The 22,312-nt window shown below is 36.7% G+C and overlaps 2 protein-coding genes across 2 annotated transcripts; one reads left to right on the plus strand and one right to left on the minus strand.

Annotated features, from left to right (window-relative positions):
• Nucleotides 1–841: 841 nt before the first annotated feature.
• On the minus strand, nt 842–9,760 carry LOC139139062 (uncharacterized). Its single transcript, XM_070707795.1, has 4 exons — nt 9,469–9,760; nt 4,695–4,871; nt 1,485–3,977; nt 842–1,429 (listed from the first exon to the last, which is right to left on the minus strand). Exons 1-3 carry the CDS (start codon nt 9,643–9,645, stop codon nt 3,459–3,461), a joined length of 873 nt encoding a protein of 290 aa, XP_070563896.1. The 5' UTR covers nt 9,646–9,760; the 3' UTR covers nt 842–1,429; nt 1,485–3,458.
• A 164-nt stretch (nt 9,761–9,924) lies between these two features.
• Nucleotides 9,925–20,917, plus strand: LOC139139092 (uncharacterized). Its single transcript, XM_070707859.1, has 2 exons — nt 9,925–10,867; nt 20,101–20,917. Exon 1 carries the CDS (start codon nt 10,097–10,099, stop codon nt 10,865–10,867), a length of 771 nt encoding a protein of 256 aa, XP_070563960.1. The 5' UTR covers nt 9,925–10,096; the 3' UTR covers nt 20,101–20,917.
• Nucleotides 20,918–22,312: the final 1,395 nt, after the last annotated feature.

A 22,312-nucleotide genomic window follows, 5' to 3' on the forward strand; every position in this document is an offset into this window, starting at 1 on the left:
GCCCAATACATGTTTATTTTTATTTTACGTGCATCCCTAATGAATATGCAGCTAAATGATAATTTGGGGGGCCTTGAAAACTTTTGATCATATAGATGGGGAGACTTTAAATTTTTTGAGGGTATTGAAATGGGGGGGATCTGTAAAAAATAATTTCAATCGCGATTCCTCCAGCGCTCCAACCCCGTTACTTGTGAACACAGCCTAAACAGTTCCACTGCAATCTCATGATCGTGTCTCAGAAAGGAACGTTTTATTATCGTTGACTACCATACGTTCGCAAATTGCATGGGCAGTTCGCGAGAACTACTACTGTGGATATTAACGTTACGCGACGCCGTCTTAATCGAGTAATCGTATAAAGCAGGTCTGGTTGCCTGACCCATTTTGTGCCCATGAAAAAACTACTTTTGTAGTAACAGTGCACCCAGTGGTCGAAAGGTGCAGGAAACCAAATTGCTGGCAAAATATTTATTCGTTCATCCTTGGTATTGTTAACCAATAATGAGATCCAAAGAGAAAACGGGGGTATGTAATTTTCTATCGCAATCAAAGATTTGACAAACATTCTTAGAAGCATTTGTAGAATCCCGTATAAGTTTTGTTTTCGGTCATGTGATCAAACTTTGACGGAAGCAGCAAGGCTGTGTTCTTTAACTGACATTTTTACAGTGGAGAATGTTTTCCATTTTGAACACCACTTTTGCAACTGAATCCGGTACTATTGGGTTTTCGTCGACTCGAAAATTAAGTATATCTAATTGAGTAAACCTCTGGCTGCTGGCTGCTGAGAAGCCTAGACAGTTGCACTTTACATCACAAAGCACTAGTATTACACATATTAACTTTAAATCATCTTTAATTACAAACAAAGAAGTCCAAAAGCAGTGAAGAAATGCAAAGGAACGGTGACAACCTCCCAAAAAATTCACTGGGACAGCAACATAAAATAAAAATGATAAAAACAGACACATATCCAAGATAGCAATGTTTTTGACAATTATAAATTTCAGTCTAATATTTCAGTAATTTTCCTGCATTTAACTGTAGTCGTATTGACATCAGCTGATTTCACAAAATAATTTAAACCTGGTTGACAGAATACTCTTATTTTGAATGTTTTTGACGAACCTGCAATAATAATTACGCCGTTTGTTCACTTTTATAGACATGCATAAAATATTACTTTCCCAAAGTTTGGAAAGCCCATTTCTATTGAAATTGCCTGAAAAACTCACTTTCCCCGCAATTTTCATCATTGTTCTTATCAGAGTGGTTCAATGCTAGTACTTTAAACGCTTGAGAGGAAAAATTGTACAATGCAATTGAAAATATTAAAGTGACACATCTGTGACGTTCCCAATAGTTAGAGCATTGTTCATTGTAAGGCTTACATGTCTTTTGACTCCGTTAAGAATTGTAGTTTTACCTCACTGTTGACTTTCAAGATATCCAAATATTTATGTATCGAATTGCAGTTTTACCTCACTGTTGACTTTCAAGATATCCAAATATTTATGTATCGAGGTCTTTTTCAAGATATGGAAATATATAATCATGTAGAAATGTTCTACCAGATAATTTTGCTATCATGAAATGAGTCAAAAACTTCGTATACTTTTATCTTCCGCAGAAGATAGCATCAACTCTACTTCACAAAGATCAAAGAGAAGCCATAGTCTGACGTATATGAATTCAATAGGGGTTCACCAGGCTATCGATAATTAAAGGCTTAAACTACAACATATGTTGTATACAATCATGATATCTCTACTTGAAGTACGATAAATGTCAAACTAAGCCATTCTTTAAAACAAACGCTTTTCTATACCTAAAACCTATAACGTCAAAATGACCGACGAGAGATGCCACTATTGACAGCTCACACAGGGCAAACGCAGAGTCCTTGGATGTTCTGAGGACTTCTGAAAAGTGGAATGTTTTTCATATCTACCTTAACCCTTTCACCACCATGGTTTAACCCAAACCCATTGTTAGCAATGGTGATTGTGGACCTGTTTACAGGGAATTGGGGGTGAACAGGTTGAATCTAACTACATTTAGCTCTTCCCATTGTCTTGTCTTCCACTCACAAATAAAGCCATAAAGTTACTATTCAATTTACTCATTTGAGAATGAGTGACATTGGAAGAAAAGTAAGAAAATAGGCTGTCGATGATACTTTCGTAGTGTATGTCGAAGATACAACTAAAAGGCACATCTTTTTTTCTCCTTTTTTCTATCTGCTATATAAGACTCCGGTCGTTTTGTCGACGAGCCAATATCCAAAGCAAGTTAGTCATTTCAACATAATTTACAAAACCTGAAACATTATTTCTTGAATGTGTCTGAAATAAAGAAAACAGGAGAAGCGTGTAATTTTATGTACAAGGAAACTAAACGTGAAAACTGCATATTGATCTGACAAATGTGGAACATCAGAGAGTTTAATACCATGTTTGAACCTCACTCAGCAAACTTTTCTCTTATTTTCAGAGTGTTTGTAAAACACAGTTTTCGATCTAAACTTGCGAAATGCTTCGCATCTCACCTTTCAACACAGCCTGTGCTTGTTGAAAATCTAACGTAATCCTTCAACTTGACAACTGAATGTACAGTCAAGTGATTTGCCCAACAAGGTGGTGCGTTGGCAAGGCTAACACTTTATATTTCAACGTATCGTCGGGAGAACAGAACTAAAATAATTAGTCAACTGTCAACAGTTTACGTGGTTGCGCCCTCTTTTTAACGCTAATGATAACAATTAGGTATGGAGTGACGATGGATATCCTGTCAATACCTCAAGAAAAAGAAAGGATCGAGTTCGGTCATTGACCAGCGTTGTGCCTTTGAATCATTTATCAACGGTTATTCAAATGTACTTCTCATAGAAAAGATGGCAACACCCATAATAGCAAATATGACAGGCAGAACTGTATTTGTCAACTGCAGTCAACCATAGACCCACACCCACAACGCAATACACCACTTTCATTAGGCTAACCATTTTTACTTTAAATATTATCTCTCTATTATTGCAAATACCATCAGAAATATGCAACTATTATACTCTGTTCTGATGAGCATATTGTACTGTTTAACTGTAATGTTCGTTTAATCACGCATAGACCCTAGAGAAACGTTTTCTTTACAGTCTATGGTTAAATCAGTAAAGAACTCACAGCTCTTCACAGTATATTCGCTTTCTTCCTTTTAATTATTTGTTAATTAGTTTTTTTGGCTGCTTATTATTCAAAGTTCTTGCTTATTTTACCGTAAGAGACAGGACACATTATTCTTGAAATATTACCATTTCGCTACAGTACAGTTTGAATATTTTGTTCATATATTTCTGTTATTGTAGTTCTTTTCTGTTTTTATTCAATGCATTCGAGCCCATTAGCTAAGTATCGGTTTGAGTACTAGCATTCAAAATTCAAATTCAAGTGCAATTCAATCTAATCTGTATCATGCAAAAATTTGCTAACAGCGTAGTGTTCTGCGCATCTACCCCAGGGGTATAATTTATCGTAGCGGAATGTCGACGGATGATCGGGATCGAAGATGACACCTGGGTACATCAGTTTGCATCGCTTGCAGGGAGCAACTGTCTTAAAATTTTTAAAGACGTTATTCCCATCACCATATTTAAAGGCCGAACAACCAACCCGCTCCGGAAGATCTACCGTTTGGGTGATCGTATCATTCTGGACTGAATTTAAAGCATCATTGACATCTTTGTGAAAGTGAGCTTGTTTCAGGTTTTCGACGTATTGATTAACTAATGGCTTATTGAATCTAAATGCCCCCACGTTAGCACCCCAGTACTTCCTTTCGCTACCGGCTTGACGATACACTCTGCAGAACACTCTAGCTGAGAGAGGGTTCTCCTTATTGTTTTGAAGTCTTGACTCCCGATACACTGTTTGCAGCCACTGTTGTAGGTTCTGCTCGTTTCCTTGCAATGTTCTTTGGCCCTGCGTAAGTAAATAATAAATACATGTTATTGATAAATAATTGCATTAGGAGGAGCCCTTTATCTCTACCATAACATCATTATCGTTCAATGTTTGAGTGACAGCATTACTATAGCAATCAGCAATTGCGTTCTTCTCATAAATTTGGAGAACATTTCCTGCCTTCTGTTTATTGATCTCAAAATTTGAACAAATAAATAATTGTGTAAACATAAATATACACGATAGCTATGTTATAAATAAATCCATAAATAAATAAATACATGAAAATTATTAATAAGTACATCCATAAATATGTAAGTAAATGAATGAATGAATGAATTAATAATACATACGAATATAGAATTTTATACGTCAGGTAAACAGAAAGACCAGACTGGCATGATACATTAATGAATCCATGATAGCCTATCTTTTATCACTGTTTAAGAACAATAGTGTGGGGTTTTTTTTAAATAGGGCGTCATAAAATCTAGCATTCCATATAGTTTGCTTTGTGTCCATTCAGCGATGGCTGCACACTAACTAGACTGTCGACAGTCGCTCCCCAAAGTTACGCTATTTTCGTGCCTTCGGCACTTGCGGTCATATGCCTTCTGCATTCCCGACTCGCGCCTTCGGCGCTACGCTTACAACCCCGTCCCCTCTTTGTGCGACGGACTATCACATAAGGAAAAAGAAAATGAAAAAGGAACTGTCGGCAGTCTACCCACTAACCATTTCAAGAATCACTGTGAACGGTGGCCTCGGTGTGATGCTCCTCTTTACACCTTCCATTTCTTCCTCCTTGTTCTTGTAGTACCTTTCACGCAACAGATCTGAAAGTTCCTGCAATCTTGTCTCCTTTATCGATGCATCGCTGCAGCGCAGAACTGTTTCAAGGGTCTTCACGAGCTGATAAGAGAATATTTATTTTATTTTATTTATTTACACTTTTACTGAGCGGCCGAGTTACTGAAATAGTAATTTTCATCGGGGCTCATACAATTTTCGAAGAAAAGGAAAAATACATCTGTCAATACAAGAAAACAAAAGTAAATTAAAGGGGAACATTTCTTTTAACATATTCTTTCAGTTTACATTTGAATGTGTAAAGACTGGTCAAATTTGTCACTTCAATTGGTAATGAATTCCAAACTTTCGTGGCACGGTAATGAAAACTACGTTGTCCAGTGCCTAAAACATACATGACAATTCTCACGTGCAGTAGAGCGTGTAAGAAATCACGAACATTACTTCATGGAGTAAATAAATTAGATAAATATTGTGGAGCATAACCATTCATACATTTGAAACTTAAAAGTGCCATAAAATAAAAAAAAATCTTTGTCTAATCGACATAACATTGAATGTAGAAAATAAAGCATTTGAGGGAAAATCAATTGATAACTCAAAAAGTGTGCGTAACGCCCGTTTTTGAAGAGTATAAACTTTGTCAAGATTATTTGCCGTTGCATTAACCCAAACAACACAACAATAATCTAAAGTACTCTGTATGAGACCATGATATAAGATAATACGACGATCAAAAGGGATATATCGACGTAATCTGCGCAGTAAACCAATTCATTGACTAAGTTTTTGCGCAAATTATCTATATGGACTTTCCATGATAACGTTTTATCAAGAGTTACCCCTACATTCCACCACATTGTACTTGAGGAATAAAAGTGTCAGCAACCTGTACAGATAATGAACTGTGAGTTTCATTCAAACGACTGCGCTCAGAATGGGTTGTAATCAGAAGGCACTTTGATTTTCTGGCATTAATTTGCATACGATTTGTAGTAATCCAATTTTATCTAGAAATGATATCTCTTCGTATTGCATCGTTAACATCACTAATGCATTTACCCTTTGCTAACATTGTTTTGTCATCTGCATACATATGTAAGGTAGAAGAATCAACGAATAAAGACATGTCGTTCATAAAAATCATGAATAAAAGAGGGCCTAAAATTGAGCCTTGTGGAACGCCTACTGTAACATCATGTCTAACAGAAATACTTCCCATGTAGTCAACAACTTGCTGGCGATTTGTCAGATAAGAGTTACACCAGTTCACAGTAAAATCAGACAATCCGTACAAAGATAGCTTTTTCAATAAAAGGTCATGATCAATAAGGTCAGAGGCCTTGGACAGGTCAAGTAGAATCACGCCATTTCATCAGTTAAACGGATTAATGCCGTTTGACAGGAGTAGTTCTTTCTGAAGCCAGATTGCGTGTCAAAAAGCAAATTAGCAGTAGAAAAGTACCCAAACAATGCATTGTGGACATGTCTTTCCAGTATTTTTGAAAGCGGAGGCAAGATAGAAATAGGACGACAGTTTAACATGTCACAAATATCGCCTGTCCCTTTATAAAGGGGAACAACCCTTGCACACTTAAAAACATTTAGAAAAGTACAATGCTGTAGACTCATATTAAACATTAGAGTGAGACTATTTGAAATTGCTGAAGCACCAATTTTTAAAACCTTGTGATTGACATTATCAATACCTGTAGATTTCGCTTGTAACAATGACAAATAAACAAAGTCGTACGTAATAGGAGGAATCTTAAAAGTGGGTAAATCAACCAATACATCATGAACAAAGTTTTGTAATCTTTCAAGATTCACAGAATCATGGAGATCGCCTGAATTCTGAGTAAGGCCAACAAAGTGACTGTTAAAAGCATTCGCAATCTCAGAATTGTTCTCATAACGGACGTGTTCTGATGTGAAGATAGGGTTCTTAAAGGTATACTGTCACCTGTTCCAATTTTGCTACAGTCACCATGGAAAGAGAAAATCTAACCAATCACAGATTTTAAGCGGGTGGCCGCTTTTTAAAACAGCGCCCTCACATGGGCATTTTAGATACCAAGGAACGCCCCTTTGACCATATGTGGACATATTTAGATTACAGGTGACTGTATACCTTTAAGCATATAATTTTTTGAATTCGTCAAATTCTTGTAGACACGCCAAAGCATAGTAGCATTTGAGTTTTCAACAATATTACTCCTGAAGTAATGCAGTTTCGCCCGCATAATAAGATGTACAACTTTGTTGCGATTGCTTTTATATTCTCTCCAAAGATTGTCAGTTGAACCTGATCTAGCGCGCTTGAGACAAAGGTCACGCTTTTTCATAAAATTTCATTATTTAACCACTCAGGTTGTCTGAAACGTTTAACACGTCTATTTATAACAGGACAATGTGAGTCACAAATATTGTTAGACATTGAGATCCAAACATCGAAAGCAAGATTGACATCATTGATATCATCCAGCAAATATAGAGGGGCATTACGCAAATCACTGATAAACCTATCCTCAGAAAAATATTTGAAAGATCTGTACTTTACAGAGATGCGAGAACCAGACTTTTTAAGTCCAACATTCAATTTACGGCTGGTAAGGACTGGAAAATGATCCGATAGACCGATCTTACAAATACTAGTGTTATAAAAATGTTCACGGTTTGAAACATAAATGTGATCAAGACACGACTCTGAAGTAGGGCGGGTAATCCCGTCAACAAGTTGATCCATGTTAAACAGAAGACATGACTGGTAAATTAAATGTTTAATACCTTGATTGGAAAGAAGATCGACATTAAAGTCGCCACACACGACCATTTCCTTCCCCTCAAGAAAAGCCTGCTCAAAATTATTTAAAAAGGTTTCAACTAGACACAAGATATCAATAGAATAAAGCTCTAAATTATGATTGAAATTCAGCAAATGCCCGAGTTGTTCAATTTTGTTCGTGATATGTTAAATGTTCCATGAACAGATCGTCAGGGCATTGCGTTTTGGACGAATGATCCTTTGTCTTGAATCGGCATGATTTTCCTTGCCAACGATCCAGTCGCGACGCGAGGTACACGAGAGGTTAGTAACGTTAAGAATCCTTGTCTGCAAACTGTATGATCACTTTAAAAAGTCTCGACTTTGGCAATATGTACAGGTTTGTATTTACCATTTCTTATTTACGAAAGCAAGTTTGCATTTTATTTAGTTTCTGGCACTTCAAGGGTGAGAGTAGCGGAGAACTGTCTCAATATTACAGTAAGTATTACTGGGAAATTCTACACTCCGTAATGATTTGTTCGTGGTTCAAATACGTGAGTTATTCCTACTATCACTCCACATGGCAAAATGTTTTCATGATGAAATTCGACCAATTCTGCTAAAGAAATTGTCCTAACATCAAAAGCTGCTGCAAATTTTTCACTACTCCTTGCACATTTACACGTAAGTTTATCCCATACATTGGGATACTGACAACATGACTCGGAATCCGGACACACTAAACCTCGCAAGGAGGCAGTACATTTTAGAAATTTACTCACAAAACTGGTCAAGGCTCATCAATATTAAGATAGGAAACTAACGTGTGAGCTGGAAAGTAAATATAGCAGGAAATCTACAGAAAGAAATTGAAGACCAAAGGGACTTTATCATCAAGCTTAAAATTTAGGTCTTGGAAGCACTAGCGAAAGATTGTGCGGCTGCCGTCTTAAGTAGCTGGGACTATGGGTCATGTAAGAGATACAGTAGGATAAGGCACGGTATATAATTGGTTTCACCTTTACTGACCCATTAATATCCATTGTAATTGTTTTTGCGTCACATTTCAGAGTTACCAATGTTCAAGGCCGACATTATTTGATATACGACGACAGGATACGTTCAGAGTAGTAAGCCAATCTTTGGGAAAATATTGTAGCGTTTACCAAAGGAGACAATACATGCAGCGATAAACCTGCTTCTTTCCACATTTCGAGGTTCGTGTAAATCAATATGTGACGGTTTACTTCAAGCAATAAGGACATGTTGTGTAGATTTTGACTGTACCCGGTATTTTACTGATCAAACAAAAGGTAAAATTGACGAATCAGCAAAGTGTACATTAAAAATAATTGAACCCTTACCAGATGGCATATCTCGCTCGTCCTTGAAATAGTGAGTAATAATGTAATCAAACCATGGTTGAAAGTATTAAACACTGGAAAAATATTCTATTGACAGTTTTGGATGTGTGAATCCGGCACACTATGACCTACTGCACTGTCATAGACAGTTCATTCCTTCAGGACCTGCGTGTCTACGAGGTGAATAAATAGTATGACTATTTTTAGTGTATATTTCTCTATCTTGAATTCCTGGCCTCATAACTTCATTTGTAAAATGCGAATATTTCATACCTGTAAGTATACATATATTCCTATCTATGGTGCATGATTTCACTACAAGTGACAGCAGAGCATTATGAAGAAGGAAACTTCAAATGATTTTAGATGAAATATAACAACAGAAATGTTTAGCCGATGGGAACATTTGACCTTTTCAAATTTGTCATTTGCTTTTTGCACACAACTTTACCTGGCAAGCATTGCCCTAATATTTCTAGGTAAATGAAACTTACTCCAGAAAATTTTGCGCAACGCCTGAGTAAATTTAGCCCTCCAAAAAACGAAATAAGCAAATACAACTTCTTACCTCGAGTGAATGCTTGATTAATTCCTTCCGCCTTTCACCGTCAATGTCATTCATTCTGGGTACGATATGAGTTTCATAAATACCAATGAGTTTGTCGCAACCTTGGGAATTTCTTGATTTTCTCAGTTGTTGTTGTCTGGCTCTTCGTTCCGTTCGCTCTTCCTTGGTTTTTGGCATTCTCGAACCAAGGGGTTAGCTAGAGGCCAGAACGAAACACTATTTTTCGCAGTCTGAAGGTTTAGCGGGGATAGACTTCGGTAGCAGAATAATAAACGTAAAGAGAAATACCAAAGTAGTGACTATGTTATATTGCATTAATAATTTATGTTGCAAAATGCATGTATGCATCATCAGAATGTCATGGCGATCCTTCCTTAAATATTTCGTCTCGCTCGAGTAAGAAAGATTTTGATTGGCTGATAAAATCGACGAGCTACTTCATTGGACATAATTGACATAGTTGCTGCGCAGATGGATGACTTGGAGAGATCCTGCAGTCCTTTGAACGTATCCAGGTAATACGCCAAACAAATATTGACAAGAGAGTACACATTTATATGTACAAGTTTCATTGAAAACCGCCATCAAGCGCTTGGTGTACTAAATATCTCATCGATGTCTGAACATTATGTGTACTTGCGTTCAAAGGTCTGTTCAAAAACATTCACATACGTTAAACACTTACCACCTGAGAAAGAGACCGGAGAGTATCGGAGTTCATAGCCGAGTCGTAGTTCAAGAGAGCATTTCGAATTCTCAACAGAATGGCACTTCGCCGAAGGTCCAGCCGACACCTGCCAAACGTAGCCGCGAGAAGATATCAAGAAGTTCTCGTCAAAAGGGGCATGGGAAATACACAGTAGCATCTCCAAAGCCACGTCTCACGACCGCTAAACAGTCCCAAAGAGTTCAAACTCCACTTAAAACCGTGGATACGTCAATGGCTAAAGGCACAGCATCGAAGAAGTTGTGTAGAGAAATAAACTATGCACTAAGACTCCCTGACGCAGCAAAGAAGAAAAAGAAAATCTCAGACGTCTTAAAGAAAAATGCGAAGACGCAGTTTAGTGTCCCGGTTGACAACGGCCATGTTAATTTCATCGCACATCCGGGTTTTGACCAGACACTTGAAGACATAGAGTTGCAGTTCGAGACAGACTACGTGGACGAGGACCTGTTTATGGTGGGTTATCTGGATTACTGCGGATCAGATAATTTCGTGATGGTTGGTGAAGATGGCAAAGTCTATCAAGCGGAAGATGAGATTCTTTACGTTGTCAAAGAAGACTTGTATCGCTATCTGACTGAAGGTCCAACGAATCTCGGCTACTACGACTTTTACAGACACCTAGGTTCGGAAGGGAGCCTCGAGTGCATCGGATGGAAGGAAGATTTGTAGGTTAGCACCATCGTTTTCACTATATTTGTGGCTACTTGTTGTTCTGTTTTGATCCCCGCTCTTCAGTTTGTGATTTCCTCATTCTGTTTGACCCGCGTCGTTCTATTTTAATCTGCGATCTTCTGTTTGTAATTTCGTCATTATGTTGTGACCCGCGTCTTTCTGTTTTTGAATGCGCTCTTCAGTTTGTAATTTTGTCCTTCTGTTTGACCTGCGTCGTTCTGTTTGAGCCGATAGTCCAAGCTTATATGATAGAGCGAATTTTGATGTTGACAGATAAGGCTACATTCACAAACACCTGTGGAGGGGGAGGGAGATTTCGGGGAGGGGACTTGAAAAAAATTACAACATGCCAGGTGAGATCTGAAAAATTGACATTGCAAAGGGGGGACTTGACAATTTATGGAATATCAAATTCCTTTTCAAATACCTTGGCACTTTCATTTCCTCTCATTTCCATTTTCGGCGCACCTGTCTGGCGCAAGTTTTAGGTTATATTAAACAATTTATTGATGATATAAGCAGCCACCTTGAAGCAAAAGATTTAGGTTGTCATGATTTCTACTTACCCGAACCCCCTGTTGTGCAAAATTGTCCTCTACAATGACTAAAAGTTTCAACTGAATCTTTCAATAACAATTTTGGAGATAACTTATTTGATAACATTCTTCCATTGACAATATAATGGGTCTAGTTCAGTGTCAAACGTTCATGTCGCTGTATAGAGTAGCCGTGCTATTTAGAATAGTGCATAATATCATCAATAAGAACTGGAAGCTTCAAGTCGAACAATCTTTGAATAACAATTTGGGAGATGATAACCTATGTGTTATTCGTAGTTTCTTCATAGCCTGCCATGTATAGTGAATCAACATTTTCAGTGAAATTCCAAAATCAAATTTCTTGCACACATACACTTGTGACCACCTCGGTCTAATCAATTACAATAATATCAATTATCAAACGTCTATAAATACACAGATTTAGCTAATTTTGAATTGTAAAAAAATTATTTATAGACTGCAATGTATAGTAGATCAACATTTCGGTGAAATTCCTAAATCCAATTTCATGCACCCACATTGACTTGTAACCATGCACCCTAGTCTAATCAAATACATTAATATAAATAATCAAGCGTACATTAATACACAGATTTACCGAGTTTTGTATTGTAAAAAAAATATTCATAGTTTCCTCATAGATCAACATTTTCGGCGAAATTCCAAAATCAAATTTCTTGTACATATATGCACATGTGACCACCCTTTTCTAACAAGTACAAGTACCTGCATGTCAATTATTCACGGTTTACATATGCACAAACATTGCAAGTTTTAAAATGGGAAAAAATTATTCACAGTTTTTTCATAGATTCATATGTATAGTGGATCGACATTTTCGGCGAAATTCCAATATTCAATTTTTTGTACACATGGTCACTTTTAAACGTCCCATGCTAATCAAGTATTTATATCATGACATCAAAGGTCTATAGATGCACGGATATTGCTAGGTTTATATTGGAAAATACACGTTCATAGTTTTCTCATAGACTACCATGTATAGTGAATCAACATTATCGATGAAATCCAAAAATCAAATTCTTTGTACCCACGTGCACTTTTTACCTGCCACTTCAAACAAACTACATGTACATGAATTATCACACTCATATAAATGTAGAGATATAGCTTTTTATGGGAAAAATGTTATAGTTTGCCCAATAGACTCCAATGAATTGTAATGTGATATTTTTGGACGAAGCACTATATCGACCGCATTTTGCCTTCCTTTTGGGCGGAGACATTAAAATTATAGTAAGTCAGAAAGGGGGGGGGGGCTCGAAGACATTACGAGTTTGTTAGGGTGTTATTTGTGAAAATTTGAGAACTTTTTTTGAATCTCGCGCCTCTCCCACCCCTTCCAAAGGTGTTTGTGAATGCAGCCTAACTTTGCAAAGAAAATTGATAGATGTCACTGAAAGCCGCTCAGATTGAAATGCCAACGACAGAACATTTTGAATAGGCTACTTTACCAGATATTTGTCTGACTGTGGCTACATGAACGTCACAATGCAAACGGCCACATCGACCACTTCTTTCTTTGCTAAACACGGAACAACGCTTATGTACGTAGGCGTACGTACACTCGCGCGACCTGCGCTCTGTCGTCTATATATATATATATATATATATATATATATATATATATATATATATATATATATATATATATATATATATATATATATATATATATATATATATATATATATATATATATATATATATATATATATACCCCACACACACACACACACACACACATTGGGCTGTCAATGGCTTGATGGGATTATTTATATTCCACTGACGCGTTTCCATACCATACGGCTTCAAAAAGTTTAGAATCGGTAAAAATAAGTACATCGGGTTACTGGAGCCACATGATTTATTTCGTCGGCGTGATCATCACTCTCACGCTCAGGTTAATAAGTGACTTTAATTTAGCTGTGTGCGTTAAACCGACGATTCTGTCAGTATTGTTTGCTCACAACATTAATTTTATTCTAATTTGCATCACAACAGCAGACCCCGGTAATTAATCACACAAACTGTTTTCTTCATCTCCAGCATTGTCGCTTGATGCGTGTTTCATTTTGTCTTTACTTCTTGAATAGAGATCTAACAATACACTCTTCAAGCTACTTGAGTTTATGATCATCACGACAGGCTATCACATGGTTTTAATTTAAGTATAATTGCAACCGAGACAATGGCAAGAATTTCATTAGTTCTACGTGGCTGTATGTCCCCAGAGTTTCAACATAAATTACTTCTTAAAAGAGCCGTCATTATTTACAGCATGGGGGACGGAGGAATCAGACGGGCGTTACTTAAAGGAGGGGTTGCTCAAAATGGGGAGAGAAAGAAAGGGGTAACTCAATATTTGGTACAAAATAAATTGAAACACCCCTCATCAGGGAGCCGTCATTATTTACGACCTGGGGCGGTCGGAGGAATATGAGGTGGGGGGATCACTAAAAAAGTGAACATTTAAAGGGGTGGCTCAAAATGTGGAGCGGCAGAATGGGGTTACCCAATTTTTGTTTGGGGGGGGGGGAATAAATTGAAACACCTCTTAGATTGCACCATTCCATACATGAATTTCTCAAAATTTTCGATGCTAGAGGGGGACACCCCCGTCTCGTGTTCTCCCTTGGGTATTCTACTAGTTTTATTGGTAAAAGACAAATTGAAAACACCTCTCAGATTGCACCCGACTGCACCATTGCATACATCAATTTCTCAAACTTTTCACGGGATCTAGGACAAAACTAAATTTTTGTGAATTCATCCTTTATTATCACAGAAACATATATTTTCATTGACTTCAGTTCAATAATCATTTTGATATTTAACCATTATACCGTATATAGGCTTTTCATTAGAAGTTGGCAGCTGGAGAAATTACACGTCTGGCGAGGTTGTAAACAAATAATGAATGGATTAAAAAAATACTGACTCTGACTGATGATCCTCTAATATCGTTTACAGAAATATAAGATTTTGCAAATGACACATATTTTCCATTCCTCTTCAACCTCTTGCAAACTGAAAAATGATTTTTACAAAGTGTAATGCCATTATTTGGTTGTTGGATGTTATGACTCAAACACGATCATGCAAAAAATGTAATAAAAATATCAGTGTTGAATGTCATTTTCAAACAGTTTTACCGAATGCAAATAAATAGAAACACCTCTCAGATTGCACCATTACACACATCAATTCCTAAAAATGTTTGATGCGAGAAAGGGGACCCTTGTCGTACGCTTCCCCCTGGGGCGTGAGATGTTCTAACAGGTTTACATAGTCAGAAAACAAATTGAATACACCTCTCAGATTGCACCAGCTTGTACCATTGCAACATAAATTTCTCAAAATTTTCCACGCAAGATAGGGGACACCCCTATGACATTACTCCCTCAGCCTCTCGCGTGTATATATGTACACACACACACACACACACACACACACACACACACACACACACACACACACACACACACAAACTAGGCTGTCAATACGTTGATGGGATTCTTTATATTCCACTTACGCGTTTCCATACCATACGGCTTCAAAAAGTTTAGAATCGGTAAAAATAAGTACATCGGGTTACTGGAGTCACATCATTTATTTCGTCGGCGTGATCATCACTCTCACGCTCAGGTTAATAAGTTATTTTGATTAACCTGTGTGCGTTAAACCGACGATTCTGTCAGTATTGTTTGCTCTCAAGATTAATTTTATTCTAATTTGCATCACAACAGCAGACCTTTTCTTCATCTTCAGCATTGTCGCTTGATACATGTTTCATTTTGTCCTTTACTTCTTGAATAGAGATCCAGCAATACACTATTCAAGCTACTTGCGTTTACGATCATCGCGACAGGCTATCACACGGTTTTAATTTAAGTGTATTTAGTTCTAGGTAGCTTCCCCCAAGGGCGTGAGGTTTTCTAACTTACTTAGTAAAAAACCAAATTGAACAGCTTGTACCATTGCAACATGAATTTCTCAAATTTTCCATGCAAGACAGGGAACATCCCTCTAACACTTCCCTCTCAGCCTCTTGCGTGTTCTACCACCCCCTGTACTTTCAAATTCACACGTAATTAATAATTATTAATAATAATTATTAATAGCACACAGACTACAACACTAACGAGAAAATTGTTGACGCACAACTTATGTAGGGTAAAAGTGCTGGTGAAAGGTCTCCAAGCACATGTGTGACATGTTTCTGACTCATCATGCTCCAACTGCAGATGGTTGATAAAATTGACATTTGAAATCCGAAACCTGTTGGTGGTAGCATGCAAACATTAAAACATCAGAAAACTGAGGAGTGACAGCCGTATGAGGGTAAGAGAAATGCTACAGAACAAGTCTCCCAGGAACCAGGTGAAATGTACCTAACTCAGCCTGCTCCAAATGCAGATAGTTAAATCACAGTCACATGTTTTCTAAAATTCAGCTCTACGCCTACGCGCCCAATAGAAGTGTGCACATATGCATGAGAAGTAGATGTACTCACGTCTACGGGGCGCGTAGCGCAGAGCGGAATTTTAGAACACAGGTGACCGTGGTTAGATGAAATTCAGATTTCAAAACATGAACCAGATGATGATAGCATGCAAAGACTAAAACTAACAAGAAAACTGAGGAGTTACCGGGTTCATCCATTGTGATTTAAAAAAATAATCGCCCCACCAGGGATATCATTAATACGAATTAAAGGGAATAAAAATAGTCATATTCTGCTGGTTCACCCAATCGATTATTCTTTCTCTAAAATTATCGGATACAGCTACTTCCATGCTACTTAATACCAGCAGTGACAGAGATAGTTCTCACTCTGATGTAGCTGAAGAATAGTTTGGGTCATGTGACGCTCGTGACGGTAAATTACTTCACACAAGATCGGGCCATAGAGCAACACATGAAAGACCAAGAGACTTAAGGATTTTTGAATTCTGGTAAATTATAATAACCAGAAAAAAGATGGGATCACCATACTTTATTTTCTACAAATTTACGATGAAAAGTCGCTGTTTTTTCATGAAAATCACTGAATATTAATGTATAAAACAATTATTTTAAAGTTCATGCAGTGAATGAAAATTTCATATTCTCATCGTACAAGAACATAAAAGTAAAACTTTGAACACTGACACTCTAATTTAAATGAATAAAAATGTGTGACTTAATGGAGTTGGAGTCTTGAAATTATTCATCTTTTACCAAATTTACCATAATTACACAAAAAATTTCAGAGATTAAAACGTTTATTTAATGGAATATTTTAACTTTCCAGTACTGTCAATTTTGGAAAGCATTTTTAAGCAGAGTCTAAATAATATATGTCTTGTATTTGTGAAACAAATTCAGCCTACACTGTGCTCAGGTTTTCACGTTTTGGCAAGATGTAGCCAGGAATTCAAAATTTGCATACTCTCTCATGATCGTCATTTTGTGTGCTCTTCACCAGGCGCCATTGGCCTGGCCAGAGTCGGTGATAAATCCAAAAAGTCAACTGATGCGTTTAAAAATGAATCAATTTAAGAAACTGCCTCAGGAATATGACTCTACAAACTGTTGATAACAGGTAGTGTCGAACATCTGCGAGCAGAACTGGGCAATACATGTTTATTTTTTCTGTGCGCGATACCCTAGTCAATATGCGGCTATTGGAGATGATAATTTGTTGGACTTGAACTTTTGAGGGTATTGAGGGGATCTTAAAAAGATTTCAATCGCGATTCCTTCAGCCCCCCTTCACCATTATTTGTGAACCCAGCCTAAAATTCATCGTTTAATTCAAACTTGTTTTTTAAGTTGATTTCTGACATGGCTCACTGATGACAATCTCAGAACAGTATGATGATACTATGAGTGTCATGTCAATTATCTGTTCATTTGCATATTTAATGAACTTTTGTAATTAGTGATATAACTCCGAAATTCCTACACCAAATTTGATGATACCTACTACAGGTACTGGTCTGATAGATATGAAACTGTACTGAGAAGCATTGGGCAATGTCAAGTTAATGAATAGCTTATTTGCATATTTAATGAATTTTTGTAGTTAGTCATATAACAGATTTAACTCTGTAAGAACTGCACCAAATTTGATGAAATCTGCTGCAGACACTGATCCCAGGTATATCTGACTGTGTTGTGAAGCATTTAATAGTGTGAAGTCAGTTGAGGATTCGTTTGTTTGTATAATGAACTTTGTAATTAGTGATATAACTCTGAAATTATTGCACCAAATTTGTTGATACCTCCTACAAATATTGGTCTGATGGATATCAACCTGTACTAGGAAGCATTGGGCAGTGTCAACTTAATGAATAGCTCATTTGCATTTTAATGATTTTTTGTAATTAGTCATATAACTCTGAAATAATTCCACCAAATTTGATAAAATCTGCTGCAGATACTGATCTGAGAGATATCTGACTGTATTGTGAAGCATTTGATAGTGTAAAGTTAATTGAGGAATCATTTGCATATGTAATAAACTTTGTAATTAGTGATTTAAATCTGAAATTATGACACCAAATATAGTGAAACCTGCTACAAATATTGATCTGATAAATGTGTAATTGTCGCGTTAAGCTCAAGTTATTTACGGGTTTATTTGCAGATTTAATGAAATTTGTAATTAGTGATGTTACTCCGAAATTACAGAAGTGACATACTATACATGTTGATCTGCTAGATATCTAATTGTTCCATTAAGAATTGAGCAGTGTCAAATAAACAGCTCATTTGCATGTCAAATGAGGTGGTTAAAGTCTGAGAGTACTGTGCAAAAATTGATGAAACCTGCTACATTTGTTATCTGATTGTTATGTGAAGCGTACTACTATGTAATGAACCTGTTGTAAACCACGTGGCCGCATTTAGTTCACATCTGGTTTGATTATGTAATTTACGCAACCATAAGAAGGCAAGATGTGGCTGATATAGTGCTTCACCCAAAATTCATAATACATGGGAGTCTATCAGGCAAACCATTGCAAATATATATATATATATATATATATATATATATATATATATATATATATATATATATATATATATATATATATATATATATATATATATATATATATATATATATATATATGACATCACATGACAGGACAGCAGAGAAATGAAATGGACAGGGCCTAATGAAGCAGCCAAGCAAAGACTGGGCGAAACGTCTTGGCCAGGAACATCTTCCGATTTACTGCCATAGACAAAAAACTGCCAAATATATATATATATATATATATATATATATATATATATAATATATATATATATATATATATATATATATATATATATATATATATATGTACATTTATATATGTTTGATAATATATGTAAATGTACATTGCTTGAAGTGGGAAGTAAAACGTGCATGTGTGAATAAGAAATTCGATGTTTGGATTTCATCGAAAATGTTGATTCACTATACATGGTATAGTCTATGAGAGAACTACGAACACTTCTTCAGATATGAAACTATCTGTGCATTTATAGACGTTTGATAATTGATATACACTTTGTCACCTGTCCAATATGTCTTGTCGCCTGTCTAATTCATCAGTTTTAACTGTTCGAGGTGTTTAATGTAGGATACCACTGCACCTTCTTTGCTTGTCAAGCTTGTAGATATTGTATATGTATTTAAACGAATCGGTCTGTTTCGTCGGTGATTTCCTATTCAGGAAATATTACATGGACAATCGAAGGTGAGGCTGTAAAATCAGCTTCTGTTAAAAATGACCCCCAGATAGGTTTATAAAAAGTGACCCCCCTCTTGGACAGTTTTCTAAAAAGTGACCCTCCCCCAATTCCCCGGGCTCACCCCCCTGCAATTACTGAAGGCTCCCTTAGTTTTGTTAATTCTCTCGATGTTTGGGTCTTTCGTTTTTCTAGTAGATACTTGTTGTCTGACTTTAAAAGTCAGATCTGGAGTGCTGCTCCATTGTGCTTGACCTTGTGGTATGTGCTGAGTCCAAAGTCGGAGAGAATGAAGCTGTCTTCATTTTCTGTCTCTGCAGCAGATAATTCTGCTTTGCCTTTAGGAGTCGGATCGGGGTTACCTCTACATGTTGGTTGAGCTGACGGTATCTGATGAAGGAAATTCAAATCTGGAGAGCGTGGCTAAAATCTACAGAGCACTGCTAAAAGATTTTTTTCAAAGTAGAATTATTTTTCTATATAATTCTAATAGCACTCACTTTCAAGTTCCCATTTATTTTCCAAATACTGTGCCATCTCAGTGTTTGTTGCAAAATGTTTACTCCAGTACTTCCGTGTTATGCTCAGGACAGAACGTGGAAATTACAATCTGGAGAGCGCACATCAAAGAAACGACGAAATTACAAACTGAAGAGATTCGGCCACGACAGCTATCGACTCATTTGACAACAGTTTTACTTACAAGGAAATTAAACACTCTTCAAATCAGCTATAGGAATTAATGCAATATTGTCGATGTGTAATATGATTGGTGCAAAGTAAAAAAAATGTCGCACTGAAGGCCAAGGTGTGCAGTTTGCTATAAACATAGGATCAATACTTGAATATAGCAATTGTTTCAATCTATTTCAGATTGTCTTTTGAAACCGTAAAATTTGTATTTTTTTTCGTTCGCAGGACGAAATCAGCAACTACAAGAACATTCATAAGGATACCTAGGGAGATCAACAATACTACTTAAATAGCAAAAGTCATTGTATTCAATCATTTGAAGATGGATTCTTTGTTCGAAAGATGGCGGATGAAGTTCACGTCAATTGACAATCAGCATGATGACGAGCAAGTGATTCGGTCAATGACAACTAATACGTCCCATGGAACGAAAACACACTGAAACTTTATGTACCTCGCCCTATCCTGTTTACATAAAAGTTACTGGTACCGGGAAATATCTGTGCAATAATACGATGTTGGCATTTTGGTTAGCACAAAGTTGACTTCAATTATTCAAAAAGTGTATTTAATCTCCACCTAGAATTGATGACAGTGCTAATACTAGTCCTGTATGTACTTATTAACAACTATGTACTTAACTGTTATTAACATATTGTTGAATACTTATTATTGACTTACATGTCTCTTCATAATATTTACATGTACACATGTCATTCCAGTTTCCCTCTGTTTGATTTAATGTACATATTGAAAATATATAGTGACTATTATCGGAACTTTGGAATCTACATATGGCAAACTTATGGTTCTCTTTGTTTCAATGATAGTTCAACGGGGTTGACATTATCGGTGCAATATTGAGCAAGCTCGGTTTACACAGATAAAGTTGCATGATATTATCATGTGCATCAGTCTCCTGTCAAAATACTGTCTGCACCGTGACATTTTCTTTAATGAAAAATACAAATTACCATATGACGTGGGCTCTAACTTCAAAGATAATCCGTCTGTCAATAAATTCGTAATGAATTTAAAGTTACGGAATTATTAGGGGCCCAAGCCCCCTTGGTTTTACTGGAGTTCAACTTTCTTCCTCTTCTTCCTCTTCTACTTCAATTCTTCTTCTTCTTCAGTAACTATTTTGCCCGGCTGGATCTCCGAAGCTGCTGCATGCAGCCTTTATAAACTTTCACGACTTATTAAGCATACTGAGTAATCTTGCACCTAAACCTTTACATTTCGATCGATCATGAGACCTGGCTAAAATCTTGATATCAAATTGTATATGCCACCTAATTTGCATAAAACTTGACAAATAAAAAAATTGGGGTATACAGTGATAAGTATGGGAACAAAGTTTTTTTGATGTAGTGTCACGTGACCAGTCACTTCCTATACCCATTTAATTATGCACATATCTAATTCTGGGCTTGGAGATAGAGCTAAAGGTCTGAATTTTTGTATACATTGATAAGTATGGGAGCAAAGTTTTGTGACAGAAAGTCAGATGACAAGCCACATCCTGCACCTCGTTAATTGGAGACTTTGCTGGTGGTGATAATTGCACGAGATTATGCGAAAAATACGACGAGATGGCATCGTGCTGCCAGTCGCGTAGCAACCATAGTTACTTTGTGAGCTCTCAGGGCAGAAACACTGCTTCACGCCAATCAAACATAACACGCTAGCAGTTTCATAAACATGTCCTTCCTTGACGAACGTGTCAAAGATGGTATGACTGATCGCAAACCATTGAGTAAAACCAGACAGTATCGATAAAAGACTTTTAAATTTGGTTCAAACACACTCATTATATATTTATAAAAATATGAGAGGAATTTTTTAAATTTTTTTAGCAAATTCCTAACAATGGGTCATATTTTTGGAATATACACGGCTAGATGTTTTCGACTTGGTGGCACACCCCCGTATGAAAGTATCATGAGTACCCCTCCCGGGATTTATCCATGCGGTGAACATGAGTTCTTGCGCAGAGTGGGTAATCGATTATTATGTATGTCGGTGAATGGTTTTTGGTTTTCTTTTATTTCTCATGTATAATACGGAACCTTAGCAAGGTAGCACATCCTAGGAAACAAGAACCGTGTCAAAATGGTCAATACTCTGACGTTGCTAGTGGCAGTGAACTCATTTTGTAGAACTGCCATTCAAACCTTCAATCACAGACGAATAGAAAAACAGACTAGCAACGCGGCAGGCCTTTTGTTCCATGGTCGTCTCGGTAGACTATGGCCTTTTCATATTAAAATGAGCTTCAAAGGTGTTAAACTTGAGAATGTTTTCCATTTCGAACGCCACTTTTGTGACTGAATCCGGTTTCCTTTGGTTTCCGTCGACCTTAAAATGAAATATGTTCACAATGTAAGTAAGCAAATCTCGGGCTGGCTTCTGAGAAGCTTACCCAGTTCCACTT

Source organism: Ptychodera flava, chromosome 8, assembly GCF_041260155.1.
Source record: "Ptychodera flava strain L36383 chromosome 8, AS_Pfla_20210202, whole genome shotgun sequence".
Taxonomy (NCBI): Eukaryota; Metazoa; Hemichordata; class Enteropneusta; family Ptychoderidae; genus Ptychodera; species Ptychodera flava.

Excerpts from the sequence above, each read along its gene's own strand:
- LOC139139092 (XM_070707859.1), top strand. The coding sequence starts at position 10,097 with ATGTGTACTTGCGTTCAAAGGTCTGTTCAAAAACATTCACATACGTTA.
- LOC139139062 (XM_070707795.1), bottom strand. The coding sequence starts at position 9,645 with ATGCCAAAAACCAAGGAAGAGCGAACGGAACGAAGAGCCAGACAACAA. Across the intron at positions 4,872-9,468 it reads TAATCAAGCATTCACTCGAG|CTCGTGAAGACCCTTGAAAC; the intron begins GTAAGAAGTTGT and ends TTCTCTTATCAG. Across the intron at positions 3,978-4,694 it reads TCACAGTGATTCTTGAAATG|GGCCAAAGAACATTGCAAGG; the intron begins GTTAGTGGGTAG and ends TTACTTACGCAG.